Raw genomic sequence first — 14,918 nt, 5'->3', positions numbered from 1 at the left:
AATAATGTTGGTTGAAAAGCCTACTATTACCCTAGCTGATAAACTGACATTGGACAAATTTCAAGCTTTAAAACTGTTGTTATTCAACATTGTTTCAAGGGAGAGAGGTTGATGCTACTGAACTAATACGAAATTGTAGCGTAGTGTACCAAGACTTTTGGCAAGCATTGTAGATGTTTATTTCGGGAAAAGCCACGAATATTAATGCTGTGTAAAAAACATGTTTAACTAATTTGAGTAATTTAGAAGTTAACAGATATTCAAATAGATTTTATGATTAGTGGGTTTCTGACGACAGACACAGTACACTACACAGTCGTTTGAGACTTGAGAATTCTACGAGGATGCACTCACACGTGCGAAAGTAAAGGTTTCTCATATGGCAACCGATGATAATATAGAATTTTCAATTCTCTCTTATCTTCATGCAAGAACAGAGGGATAGCAGGGTATGCGTGTACGTGATGGTACAATAAAGATGAGTTTCAAATTCAGTAAGGCTTATTATTTGAAGTCTCAAGGTAGAGTAAAATCTGTTTGAATTACTAAATGTTTGAATAGCAAAAGGTTTACCGATATAGAAATAATTATAAAGGGGAAGAAAGTCTGCATGATTTAGGAAAAAATAATCTGACTTCCATGGGTATCTGGCTTTGGGTGCAAGTATTAAAGCCTAGCGAAAAGATAACTGTTGACAATGCTTTTTTTCTGAATACTGTCCCAAAGTAAATAAATTTAGCTTCCTTTTTCAAACAAAGACGTCAAATCCATGAGGGAATTAAACAATAACTCGAAATAAAGGAAAAACACAACATGGACCAAGAAATGAGCTGAACCAGGCAATAAAAGTTTTGTTCATTTCCCTTGGTTAAAAATTAGCAGTACCTAGGCCACAGTTTGCACACACAGAAAAATTCACGCAGATTCAAAATGTTCGCTTTCATGGTTAAAACAGCTTCACTACTGGTATTGTAAACAATTCAGATAAATTTATTCATAAACAAATGTATCGTAATTTCATCGAAAATATTTATCAGCACCTCGACTTGAATACCTACAATTTATGATTTTTTTCGAGATGCATCAATTAAATATTATTTACAGCTGCATATTAATAAAATAATAAGTTTATAATGATTCTTTTAAACCTGCAAATAGAGTTCTAAAGTGTGACGTCATCAAAAACCTTTTTTTAGAATTTTTGAATTTTAACCACATAGCGTAAAAGATCACCATGAAATACTTTCAAATACGCAAAAGATCACAATGAAAGATTTGAAGTTTGCTAACGAATCACTGTTATTTTGGCTCAGTTCATAAAGTTATGAACAGAGACCAAAATACAGAGGTTTGATGGGGAGAGAACCAATAAACATGTGGCCATATCTCTGCCATTTCGTAATACACTTGCCTGATTTTGCAAGTTTAGAGGTATTTCATGATGCTCTTTAAGGTTATGGGATCCAAATCAAAAAATTCTTAGAAAGATTTGTGTGACGTCATCACTTTAGAACTCTATTCTTAAAGCATGAATTTAATGATTTTTTTAATTATCATAAAAAGTTTTCCCAATTTTAGATTTTATAAAATATGAGGTGGATAGCGATTCCTTATATATAATAACTCCAATATTTTTGCAATTTAATTGTTTACTAATATGTCGATAATTGTTAACATTAGTTTAAAATGAGGTATGACCTCAGGTATGCGATGCTCAACGGCAGCCTCTTGCACAGGAAATTCAACAATGCGTTGGGCAGCGACCCTCCAAGGTTCACCTTAAAAAAATCAAAACAGAAAATTACAAGCAAATGAAGATGCAGTGAGCAAGTAAAGTTTACGTTAACTTAGCAGATTTATAATAAACTAAAGAGCTTTCAAATATAACAGCTAAAGTGCTTAATCTTTAAACATGTCTTATGCTTCATGAGGCTATAAAGGGGATGATAATCACAAAGAGGGTATTATGAATGGTCTTCTTTAGATCCTGAAAAAATTACATTTGATTTTGTTTGTAACAGAGGAAAACAACAGTTTAAAGCTAATTATTTAATGAAACAAAGAATATCTGATCAATAAACTGTTACTAAAGCAATTGATTTTTGCAACATTAAGCCCCCCACTTGAATTGTTGTACGATCCATTGATTAGATCCTGCTTTTGGTAGAATAGCTTTGATTTCACAATTGAAATTGTAGGTGGAGACATACTTTTAAGGAGGTTCGGTGTTTTTAGACAGGTTTTAAACCTTCAATGCAGTGAAGATTTCAGAAGCCTTATGTTTTTAATGAAGTATCAACTATTGAAAAATTGTATTCCGTTAGCTCGGACCTTCAAAAAAGGTAAGGACATGGTCCGACTTAGCGAACAAATATCTGAGTTGTGAAGCTGTTTAATGTGAATAATGTGAAAAAGGGAATAGGAAATCAGTTCGAATCAGAGAAAGTCAGAGTTATCCTGGGCAGGGCTCAACTGGATTCAAATGTACCAACAAGCATTTGGGAAAACATCGTCTTCATTACCAAAGAAAAAATAATACTGTTGTGTTGCTGCGCTTCACTGCATTGCTGGTATGCAATGTTGATTCAATATTTTCGATGTAAATACAATTTATAAAAATGTATCTCAACCTAGACTTGAAACCACACTAGCAGGTTGCTACGAAGGCAGAGAAAATAATTACCTTCACTATATACCACACCAAAGACCATTCATTGCAATCCACAAAGTGAGGCTCGACAGCCCAACCACTTGGAAGGAGCTTTAAAGAGATTTCAGAAAGAACTAGTTAGAAAGACAATATGAAGCAAATTCTAATGCTAGATAAAAATATACGCCGTAAGATGAATTTGGGTTAAAAATGTTGCTCCACTGTTGCCTCTTTGTTGGAAAGAAATTTCTATCAACATTTTATGACTTGAACCGAGAAAAAAGAACTTTGGTTTCAATATTTCAAAAATTTTAGAAATAAAGAAATTCAATTCAATATCTGTTTATATACACTGCAGTTGCTACGTAACATAAACGACTCAAGGAAAGTATGGACCTGTCTAGCTTGGGCCGTCAACGAAAAAGTATAGAAGTTTGCCAATGACAACAATAAACGGGATGGTTGATGTCATCCTTTTAAACCAAACGGTGTTAAGCCAAATGAAACGATGAACAAAAACATCAACTCAATTAACAACGTCATTTTGTTCGTTGATATAGTCAAGTGACCAACCTTCATTCGAATGATGTTTGGGAATTCAGGACAGTCGGGATGTTCGACGGACTGTGACGCGGCTATCATCATGTCACTCTAAAGATTAGAAAATACAAAAAGGTAAAAAAGGTAAAAATGATAAACTTATCCAGTTCTACAAAAACGTTTCATAGATAGATCATAAGAGGTTCGTTCCAATGTTGACAATAATTCCTAAAATAACAAGACGTTACGAAGATTTTCTTTAAGAGACTTCCTTATCAGAAATTACATGTTTTTCAAGTTGCTTTCGATTTGCAAGACCGAAAAGCCTATTCTCATTAGATACTTTACTACATACGATACTATATAATATACTATACACTATACAATTCGTATACGATGCTATTTACTATACTATATACCGTAATATGTACTTTATAATATACAATACTATATACAATACTATATACTTTACTATACACCATGCTATACACTTAAATATATACGATACTGTATACTATAATTTATGCCATACTATGTACTTTACAATATACAATACTATATATCATACTATACACTACACTATTGACAAGACTGTATACTATAAAATATGCCAAACCATGAATTTTACTGCATACTATACTCTATACCATACTTTACACCATACTATTAACTATACGGTATACTATCCAAATACTATACTTAATAGCAGTCCCTTAATAATAGTTCAAGTGATTGTTTACCTGGTCTCGTTCGGAGTGAATTATACAGGAATCCCGACTATGCCTCATGACGCAGACTCTACCCTCATGACGCATATAAACTATAAAGAAGATATTGATGATAACTCAACCAAGCAAAAATAAAAACTTCCCTTGAAAAACCAAAGGTCGCAATCGTAAAATTAAGTTTTTGCTGAAAGCTACAAATTATTTACTTCAAGATCATTGATAAAACACAATGTTGGAAGGACATAAAGAATGTCAAATTTAATTGCTATTATTATGCTGTAATTCGATTCAAATATGACGAGCACACGCTCAAACACTCGCGGAATCCATACATCTGATGTCTAGCAAAAGAAACACTCTCGAATCAAAAGACTTGGAGAGTGAAACAGTTACAACCAGCAACTTCTGAATAATTAATGCATTGAAACACAGCCCCTTCCTTCAAAAAATCTTGTTTCAGGTTTTAACAGCGTACAAAGAAAATATACCTATTCAAAAACTGGAAGACGCCTTTCCCTTACAGTAGTGAATCTGGCACAAAAGATTATCCATATGGAAGGAAAAAAAACATGTTTTTATTCTTTTATACCCAATGTTTAAGAAGAACAAAAGCCGAGTTAAGATTCAGGATGCATTGGCAGCTTAGTAACAAAAAATGTTATCAATCCGTACCAACTTTAAGATTATCAGCCACATGTTCGACAACGTTGATTTTCTAAAAAAAAGACAACAAATGACTACAGTTAATCCATTGTGATTTTGATTCTTAGTTCACAGTACCGGATTTCTTAGTGATCATATTGATCTCGCCATGCTGTGATACGTTGTGTTGCATAACATAATACAGAATTTACTCATGAATAAGAGATGCAAATTCAAAAATGGACTTGTACGCGTAAATAGCCAGCAAAAAATTCAAAGCAAGTTATTCAAAGCACACGAGCTATAGTCTTTTGACTGATGTAACGTGTAATTAAGTGAAACTTCAAAGGCATCAAGGTTTGGTGCCGTTTCAGTAGTTTCTTAAAAGACGTGGGTGTAGGATGAATTCGTAGTTTGTAAATACCTTCAAAAGATTGTCATAGATAAAACGGGACAGTGGATTTCGTACGGACTCCCAAACAACACGAGGTGCGACCTTGATCACACCACAGCCAATGAAGCTTAAAAACAATGATATCAGGTTAAAAATAGCATGAAAAGTAGCAGAATCGAATAAGAGTGCTTTGAAAAATTCTTTAATAATGTCAATTATGTGGTGTTTTGAAAAATATGTATATGACAAAGTTATGAATAATAATGACAATTTGGTCATGATGAAAAATAATATGTTATCATATTGTTTTTTGCTGAATATTTATAAATCTGTTCTGCTAAATTAAGGAGTATTAAATTAACAATAAATTTGTTAAAATTTGACAAAATGCATCATAATTTTGATAAAAATGCAGCAATTGCCAGCCAATTTAATAATAATGCCTAGAAAGACAGTAAACAACGAACAAATGATAATCTTTAGAGAGCATCTTAAGTGAAAATAGATACACAAATAGATAAATAGATATACAACATGTAAAATGGTTTGTATTTGGTCAAAATTTTTGGGGCTCAAAATCTAAGGTTGTTTGAGACTAATTATTCATGGGAAGGGTGGGTGTGGGAGCCATTTGCAATGATTATTGCACTTAATTTGATTTAGATCAGCGATTTCTACACTGAGTGTCTTTGTAAGTATCACTTTACAATAAGGGAGCACCAGGAGTCGGGGGAGGGGGGGGGTTGTATACTGGGGGCACGTGCCCACATTTTTGGCAAAATGCTCTAATCCATGAATTACAAGCCTCTTCTTCTAAGGAGTAGTACCCTTTCCTGTCGGCGCCCCCTGCGACTTTGAATCGCACCCAAAGTTCCTGATTGCAATTGGTATTATTTGTGCATGCTTAGTGCAAGAGTAGCCAGTCAAGCCAGTTTTGAATTGATGGTTGAAGCATGAAAAGAATGTTATGATGATAAGTAAACTGGAGCCTTTATATTGTTATATTCTTTGATAACTAGAAATGGGTCGGTGAGCAAGCAGGTTTAAATTAATATTTACCACTGAACGCCGTTCTTCAATATCTTTCTCATGACAGTAACATCTTTGTCTCTTCCTAAAGGTCTAGACAGATGAAAATTGACTCGTGGTAATGCTACGAGATTCTACGGTACGGTTACACTACAGGAGGCTAAAAGTTTTGATAACATCGAATTTTTGGTGATCACGTTTCTTTACCCATGCTTTAAAAGTCTATGTTGAATAACATTAGACAGACTTTATAGATTAATAAGGGACGCGAATGTGAACAAAAAAGGACGAGAATACGTAAATAGTCTGCAAAAATATAAAGCAAGTCCTTTGAAATCACTATCTTGAAGCCGAATCTGATTTGCTACCCAATACTAACAATCGAAATAAGAAAATATTCGTAATGCTATCCTAAAACGATAACAAGCCACAAAAAGCTAACTTTGAAGGCGGGATGGTCTGTGAGAAATTTAGTTCCGTGGTAAATTGAAATAGTATTGAATGCTCACAACATAAAACAGACAACAATAAACTTCAAAAGATGGGTGACCCTTTGATTGAATAACATCACAAGAAATGGGGGGCTGGGTGGGGTTGGGGGTTGGGTGGGGATTACTTTCCGTCGCACAAAGATGTCTATTGTTTCAGAATTTGCTGCCACAAGGCTTTTATAACAAAAAAAGAAATTATGAAATAAGCTCCTTGCTATTTGAGACTTTTCTGTGTATTTTCCAACCATGTCCCGATCTGTTATTGGGTGCGGGTGTTTTCCTATTTGTTAGTGCATGCTTAAATAAATGAATGATCGATTTTTTTAACAATTTGAAGAAGATTCTAATCGGATTATAAAATTACGACTTACCTCCAGCCGCCACATAATGGAGATTCTGAAGGGTCTACACCCTGTTCAACGAGATCGAGTGCATTTGAAGCCCAGAACACCTGTAAAAACAAGCAAATAATGTGAGTACCTTGATGTCAAGCAGAAGTGTAGAAAGGTTCTTTATAGTTGAAGGGCACAACAGTTCATGGACACAACAGTTGTGAGGAACATCAGTTGCAAGCCACAGCAATAAAAGGGCTCTATAATTACCCTTTTTTTAAACGAAAATCAAATTGACCTCATTAATGTTGTGTCATTCACCAGGAGTATTAGAAAAGTAGAACAACATAGTAGACGGGCCCTTTTTTTATTCTTTTCTATTAAAATCATATTTCTACACGATATCCCACCAGAAATTCAAGTATAAAGCTAATGTGAAAATCTAATAATGCAAGAAAAAAATTTAAAACTTATAAAAATTTAATACTATGATTGAAATAAAGTAGATGTCTGATCTTCCTGAGACTCGTGTTTTAGTTCGGGATTCCTGAGCTCTTCAAATGTGTTTTTAATTTTCGTTTGTCCTGATAGATCTATTGGTAAACGAAGGGATCTCCCTTAGTTCTATTAATACTTTGTACCAAGCATTAAGCCCATAGGGAAGGAATCCTTTTTTGTACTCTCATGCTTACATTTTGGGTTTCTAGATTTCTATTGTTTCATGTGTTATAACTAGAAATTTTAAGTGGCTAAAACCTCAGTGTAAATAATGAAGCAATACCTCTTTCTGCACATCTGCAGCAGCCTGGTTGCCTAAAACCTTCATCATAATCTGCCTTGCTTCTCTGTATTCTGAAATGACAACAGTTTCAAGCAATGTAGCAAGGTAAATGAAAAGGTTATTTTGACAAGGAGGATATTGATGTATTTAGAATAAAATGAGTTCATCGTACAAGTTCACGTGGAAAACGCAAGAGGGCTCGTCAACTTTGAGAGTAAGAGAATCCGGTCTTGCTTGTGTCTTGTGCTACGCAAGCATCCCATAATGCATTTTCAGACAGTCTGATATCAATTCTGGTTAATCCGTAAAGTTTACTGCCATTGTTTGGGTCGTCACCAGGACAATTTGTCACGCTCGCAAAGGCTCATTGTTAGCAATGAGTCTTTAAAGATATTTGTATCATAATTATCCTAGTTACCTTTGCCAATGATGACATAATCCTCTTTGCATCTGAACGAAGAAGAGAGCGCGTTAATAATGATGTATTCAATTTTGAAATGCAGTTTTAAGCGTTTTAAAATTAGCTGCTAGGGATAAGTTCAAAACGTACCCATGCGTGTGAGGGGGGGGGGGGGGAGTACAATTTCTATTGAGTAACTTTATAAAAAAGGGTTGAATATTAACTTAAAAATCATAAATGCATGTAAAGAATATCCTTTAACTTTTTGGTATATAAGTGAACAGCCTCGTTGACCCATGACCTCTTGTCAGTGAATCAGAGAGCTGAAAACCGTACTAGCTGCTCTAAAGTAGGAAGGGGTGTCGCGAATTGGTTGAAGCACGACAACAAAAAACTCACAAGGTTTGATTTTCCATTTCCATCTATTTTTTCCAACCAAAACCGTACAGCGATAACATAAAAAACCACAGCGAAAGCTCACGCCCACACTCTTCTCCTCACAATCACCCGTTCTACTCGATCCCCTCTTTTTGTCTAACAAACAATAAAAAGGTTAAAGGTTATCCAGAAAAATATCAATTGTCTAGTTCTCTTGTGTCCTTCGCAGTAACGCACGCCTCCGCGACAGGGGGTCAGAAAATGAGGAAGTTTGGCTGTACGCAATTCGATACCCCTTGCTGAAGGTAATACATGTGCTCTAACTACTACTTGAAAAAAGATAATACTGTGTCTTGCTTATTATATATAGTTGCAGTGGCGTACCCAGGGCCGTAGCAGTGGGGGGTCTGGGGCATGGCCCCCAGAAGCTTTTTGGACCACGCCCTTCAAACACTCGCAAATGCGGGGAAACACCCTTTTTGCAAAATTTTCCCCCATCATTTGATTCATTTCAGCTATGGTAAATAGCAAAGTATTTTACAATTGTTATTGACACAAGCATACAGTATACTACCCCCCCCCCCCCCCAATGAGTTTTACATCGTTTTTGGACAAATCTCGAGGACCATATTTTAAAAAAGTGGGGGGGGTCCGGACCCCCCTATTCCCCCTTGGGTACGCCACTGTATAGTTGGCATGGAAGTAGACGAGAATGTTGAAGTAAAGACAGTGGAATGGATAAAAAAGAATTTATGGTGGCGTTCGTACTTAAGTATATCAATGTATTGTTGTCTTTCTTCTTCTAATCTTTCATAAAGCTTGTTAATATCTTGATCACATTCCTCTTTTTTGTACTCAAGTTCCTCCATCTCTAATTCGATTCTACAATCTACAGCATCGTCATAATCATCAAACTCATTTGAAGTGCTCTTTAGCCTTTCTTGCACATTACGTAGCTTCTGTTGAAGATTTTTGCTTTCCTTCACTTTTGTCAACATCCTGAAAGAAACACCCTCATAATACACATCAAAACCAAGAAACGAGAAAAAACCGTATGTAGCAATCATATTCAAACTACCATCAATAGTAGAAATTATATCCCAGAAGAAATTTCGTTTAGCTCGACAATAAAGGGTTCACATGGCTCATTTATAACAGTATTGAAAAAGCAGTAGAGAAAAACATAGAATTTCAGCGAAATATGAATGATGAGCGAAATTTAGTACTTTGTCATCTAAACAAACCAAATAAAATTTTTCTCATCTAATCCCTTCAAAGTGCATAAAATTCAGGAATATATGATCATATCCTTAATTGGCCACTAGCTTGTACATAAACACAATAAATTAAACTGAGAAACTTCGGAGCCAATAAATTGCAATGCTATTGTTTTTAAAGATAATTGATTCTTATAAGAGAAATAAAGTCTTGTATGGATACCATTTTCAAAGAACCACACAAAATTTGCAGTGAATTCTGTCAATCCTTATTGTCTGTCAAGCGCTGAACATGATTCTTACCTTTCTACACTGAACTCTTGTGCAATATCAAGTGTGAATCAAATGTTAAAAAATGGCCATGGGAACAAAACATTGGACCAACAGTTTTCAACAATGGTAAAACTTTGGGGAAAAATTCAGGACCCAAGGACACACTCAATGCCAAAAATGAGTTTCTTTTAAAAACTGAATGGGCCCCAATTTTTTTAGGCCTTCCTTGTTATAAGTTTCTAAAGATGTGTCGGTTAAGCGTCAAAAGAACCAAAACCACATGACTTAGCATATGTTCTCAGCCAAACGCGACTGGATTTAATTAATCTCTGCAGGAACTTATGACAATTTACAATCGAAGGTAAGTAACTTACGACTTCTCAAGATCTTCTAATTTCTCTCTGCTTTTTGCAAGAAGATGTGCTTCCTTTGACAAATGCAGCGAAGATTTAGTGGGATCTTTGCCTTCAGAAACTGCAATAAGTTGCTCGACACTTCTGGATATCTCTTGGTAATGCTTTACTCTGGATAAGTCTGAACGAACTTTTCGTTTTTCCATTTGATTTAAAACCTTAACCTGTAACGATGCCTCTTTTTCCTCTACCTCTCTCAGCCTTGCATTCGTCGTATCCACATCTTTTTTCAAGACAACAAGCTCTGACTCTTTTTCGGCAATTTCTTCAAGGTTGTAAATCTCTACAGACTTCATTACGCAGTCAATAAACTCATTAATGCCCGCATATTTGTGTGCCCTGGAAAGGCCGAACCCACCCCAGCTCGTTCTATGCAATTCTTTAATCTCGGAAGTCGCATCTTTCAGACTAGCTTGCAATGACTTTTCGAATAAATCAGCCACTTTTACTCTCGATTGGAGAAGCTGCTCTCTCTCTGAATTAACGTCAGATTTGATTAGCTCCCCATCGCAGTCACTTTCCCTTGCAAGAGCTGTCAATCTAGCTTGATCATCCTCTATTCTTCTTTCTATTTTCTTGCAAAGATCTAACGTATCTTGCTTCTCTATACTGTACTGATCTGCTTCCAAAGCCCTTGCATTTTTCAGCTCTAAGATCGACCTTTCAGCATCCTTTATCATATTTTCATATTTATCTTTCCTTACTTCTAGCCTCTCGCATTTGCTGGGAGTCTTAGACAAATTTCGATGCCAAATATCTGCAGATATATGCTGCATTTCATCTTGTGTCCCAGTTTCAAACGCGTTTTCAAATTCAAACATCGTTTTTGCACTGTTCTCTGCCGCCATACCAACTTCCTGTTCAATATGCAGCGGACTACTGACACTATTAACGTACCTCAAAGTGTGCACACGGCCAGAATCTGCCCTCAAACGTGCTTCCTCGGGAGACTTTTCTTGTTCAATAAGATTTTCAGTAAGAACCTTTTGGTCCTTCAGTTCTTTCAGCAATGTAAAACCTTGCTGCAATCGCTCTGCATACTTTTTCTCGCAGACATCTACTGATGTATCAATATGTTCTAACTTTTTCTCATTAATAAGAAGAGCTTCTTTATGTCTTGAAAGGAGTTCCGCAAGGATCTTTCTCTGCTCCTTATTATTGCTGTCAGGACGCTTTGAGCGAACAGGCTCACTTTTCACTGCTCTTAATTTACCTTTTCCGTTTTCCTTACCAAGGTTTGAATTTCTTTGCTTCTTTTTTTCTAACTCAATACCAAGTAAACAGTTTTCATAAAGGTCCATTTTCTTCCAAAATTCTTCAACTTTACTCCGTATTTGAAATTTTCGTTTTTGAAGATCCCTTTCCAATTCCGGGGACGCACGGGTCTTTTTTCTCATCGATTCGACGATCCGATCAACATACCCTTCTACAACCGCTCTTCTTTCAGCCTTCTGCACCTTCGAATTGTCTTTGCATTCCATTAGTTCTACATCTGCAGTCTCCATGTTTTCTTGATGCTTTTTTAGCAAGTTTTCCAACTTTATTTTCTCTTGTTTCAATCGTTCCATTTCTTGATCTGCTTTTCTGCGAAATTGCCTGTCATTTTCTATACGATCCACTTCTTTTTTTCTATATTTGTTCATCATGTCACGCACAACGTTTCTGCAAAATTAAAGGTCAAATTAGCTGACTTCTCGACTACGAAACAACAAAATGCAAGGCAACTAGAAAAATACTGAGCTGTTGTTCGGGGTTGGGAGGCAGTTCATATTATGAGCTTTTAAAAGAGAAACAATAACAAAAAAATGTGGAGGCTATTGATTCTTGAAGCATCGAGGTATCTGCATTTACGTTTTGGCCTATGCTAATAAAAAAAGAAAACTTTATAAAAGAGAGTAAACAGAAAAACAAAATTCAAATTTTATAAAATGGCACTGTCTGAAGATTCATTTCAAGGAAATGGCCAATTTTTGCTTGCAAACAGAAGTAGATTTGAAAGCTGGGTGTTTTCAGATTGACGACAGCTTCTCAAAATGAGGATTTGCATTTGCCCTCAGAATGAAAATTCCAATTTGACTTACAGATTTCCATTTACATGGCTGTATCTTACGCATGTTGGCAAACAGAACCATAAAATATGATCACACTAATAAAAATTTTCTGATCAAGTAATTTCAAGTGCAAAAGAAGCGTTTTTTCTATCGTCTTTTTCCCTGTTATGAATATTACATGGACTTAAAGCTTGATTGTAGGAAAACAGTTGGAAAATTCAATTGCTGAAAAAAATTATCATTATAACTATATGTAGATTTAAAGAAACCCTTTTTTAACAAGACCTTTGCTTATTATCAAATATTCCTTAGAATTGAAATTTTCGAATTGCTTGTTACCTCTTCTCATCGAAATCCTCCGTGTTAAAAGACAAGGTTCGATCAGCCAAAGATATTCTTCCAGCAAAAAGGTGCTTATCGCCGCTGTCGCCCTGTGACCATCGCCTGAAATAGATAACAGTAAGTATGTGTCATGGGAAATTGATATAGCGATATTTTACGACTGTAATAGTTACATAACGATATTTTATGACAGTAATATGACTGCACTGCATACGGTGCAATGCACTGCTGTGGTGCACTGCATTGCACCGTACCGTACCGTACCATACGGTACCGTACCAGACCGTACCATACTGTACCGTACCATACTGTACCGTACCAGACCGTACCGTACCGTACCATACCGTACTGTACCGTACCGTTCTGTGCAGTGCAGGGCAGTAAAGTATTGTACAGTACAATAGTATAGTACAGTACACAAGTACAAAACAATGCAATACTGTGGAGTGCAGCATGTGCCTTAACCGAATTTCCATTCTCATTCGATCTGCAATTATTTATAAGCGATCAATAATTATATATAAAACAAACATTTTATGCATAATTTTGCCAGAACGAAATAAGTTTGTTAAGATACTTACCGGAAATTTTTTGAAACAGGAGTTGAAGTCCGAAGTGGTGCTTTTGTCACTTTGGGTGGTGATTCTCCAAACTTGTCAAAAGAATCTTCAAACCTTGAATTATCAAAATCAAAGACAAAATCCGATAAAAAACAAAGTTCAGGCTTAATTAAAGATAATGCATAAAAATATCTAAGGACTGCTATGATCTGGTCAGTTCATGAGTATTTTATACCGTTTATATAGAGCTTTGAACAGTTTGATGTTCGTACTAAACGACGGTTCTGATGACCACACAAAAAGCAAGACTTGAAGTTTCATATTAAAAATATCTTGCTCTATACCACAATACGCGTGAGGTTTTCATTGGCTAGAGCCGAGGACTACAGCTTCCAGGTGCTGAGGTTTGAATCCTTTAGAGCAGGTAGAGTCGCCACCTCTCTATACTTCCAAGGGTATGAATCACAAGGTGTGGTCATATCAAGAGGAAGGACCAGGGCATTGCTAAATAAACATAGATCATAGTGGCCTAAAAACTACCTTGAGATGCTCGCTAGAAACAATAACTAGATTCGTTAAGAAAAAATGTAACAAAATGATATGTGTCACTCTAAAAAGGTACCTGCTTGTCTCTGGCAACAGGGGAGAATGTGATGCTGTTCGTCGCAGTTTCGGGTGTATTGGGCTTGTCTGCGACTCGGTATTTAATGATGCTGCTCTTCTGTTGAAAAGACAAACAAAAAATACTATTTTGTGAAACCACTAAGGATATCAAATGTTAAACAATAGGCCAAAACTGACTTGGAGTAAAATTCTAACCACCAGGGTGCCCTATTATTGCCATTACGTATCATGGTCCGGAATACAAACACGGTTACAGGATCCAAAAATCAATGATAAAGACCACATCAATCCAATAAAACTAAAAACTAAAAACAAATTTCGCAGCTAGATTAGAAGTTCGCAAAAAACCTTCTTTAGAGCCTTGCATATACATTGATTGATGTAATGTAAGTGTATATAAATTAAATGTTAACAGAACAGCTGTAATGCCATTTAAAAAGAACAATTCTCGCAACTAAGCTGACGATCTCCTATTTTATACAAGTAAATTTCTAGATCATTTGTTCATATTAATATAGCTATTTTGATTAATAAGAAAACTTTCATAACAACAAAAAATTTACTCACCTCTGTTTGCCATCAAAATCCGGACAGCTGACACTGGAGATGACATCCTGCGGTGTCAAATTTTCATTTTCGTTAAGATCCAGGTCATCATCCGGACAGCTGAGGCCGGAATCTAGACTTCGGTCTTTGGAATAACTCATCGAGAACTTCAGGGTAAGAAAACACAATGCAATAATGATGTGAAACCTTTTTAATTTGAATAGAAATATACAGGCCCGCCATGGGGGGGAAGGGGAGGGGGCGCAGATTATCCCCGATACAAGCGGTTTGCGGCTTAGATCAAAATATATAACAAAGCTTTTAAAAATTAAAACAACAATTTGAATTATAGCCATAAGAAGTTATTTTAATATTCTGTGGCATCTGATGGTGGTATGTATGAAGGATGAGAGTTGTTTTTAATGATGAATTTTTTTAAGTGATCTTGCTAAAGGGGAATAAAGTTAGGAGAGGCAAAAAAATTCCAACAAAACATACACAAAAGGAAAAACTTTTCGACAAACCAA

At 35.7% G+C, this 14,918-nt stretch overlaps 1 protein-coding gene across 1 annotated transcript in view; it reads right to left on the bottom strand.

Annotated features, from left to right (window-relative positions):
* Nucleotides 1–1,415: 1,415 nt before the first annotated feature.
* LOC135684618 (uncharacterized) overlaps nt 1,416–14,918 on the bottom strand; it is a 38,979-nt gene continuing 25,476 nt past the window's right edge. Inside the window, exons 18-33 of the mRNA XM_065200256.2 lie at nt 14,413–14,558; nt 13,844–13,942; nt 13,243–13,335; nt 12,659–12,763; nt 10,230–11,930; nt 9,134–9,364; nt 8,006–8,037; nt 7,588–7,658; nt 6,846–6,925; nt 6,014–6,076; nt 4,985–5,081; nt 4,591–4,633; nt 3,931–4,010; nt 3,224–3,301; nt 2,684–2,761; nt 1,416–1,778 (exon numbers count right to left, since the gene is read on the bottom strand). Of these exons, the coding sequence (XP_065056328.2) occupies nt 1,677–1,778; nt 2,684–2,761; nt 3,224–3,301; nt 3,931–4,010; nt 4,591–4,633; nt 4,985–5,081; nt 6,014–6,076; nt 6,846–6,925; nt 7,588–7,658; nt 8,006–8,037; nt 9,134–9,364; nt 10,230–11,930; nt 12,659–12,763; nt 13,243–13,335; nt 13,844–13,942; nt 14,413–14,558 (3,099 nt within the window). The 3' untranslated portion in view covers nt 1,416–1,676. The remainder of the gene's footprint in view (nt 1,779–2,683; nt 2,762–3,223; nt 3,302–3,930; nt 4,011–4,590; nt 4,634–4,984; nt 5,082–6,013; nt 6,077–6,845; nt 6,926–7,587; nt 7,659–8,005; nt 8,038–9,133; nt 9,365–10,229; nt 11,931–12,658; nt 12,764–13,242; nt 13,336–13,843; nt 13,943–14,412; nt 14,559–14,918) is intronic.

Source organism: Rhopilema esculentum, chromosome 10, assembly GCF_057945365.1.
Source record: "Rhopilema esculentum isolate cy_ngs chromosome 10, ASM5794536v1, whole genome shotgun sequence".
Lineage (NCBI taxonomy): Eukaryota > Metazoa > Cnidaria > Scyphozoa > Rhizostomeae > Rhizostomatidae > Rhopilema > Rhopilema esculentum.
The sequence above is the reverse complement of the archived record's forward strand: the minus strand, read 5'-3'. Positions and strand labels throughout refer to the sequence as shown.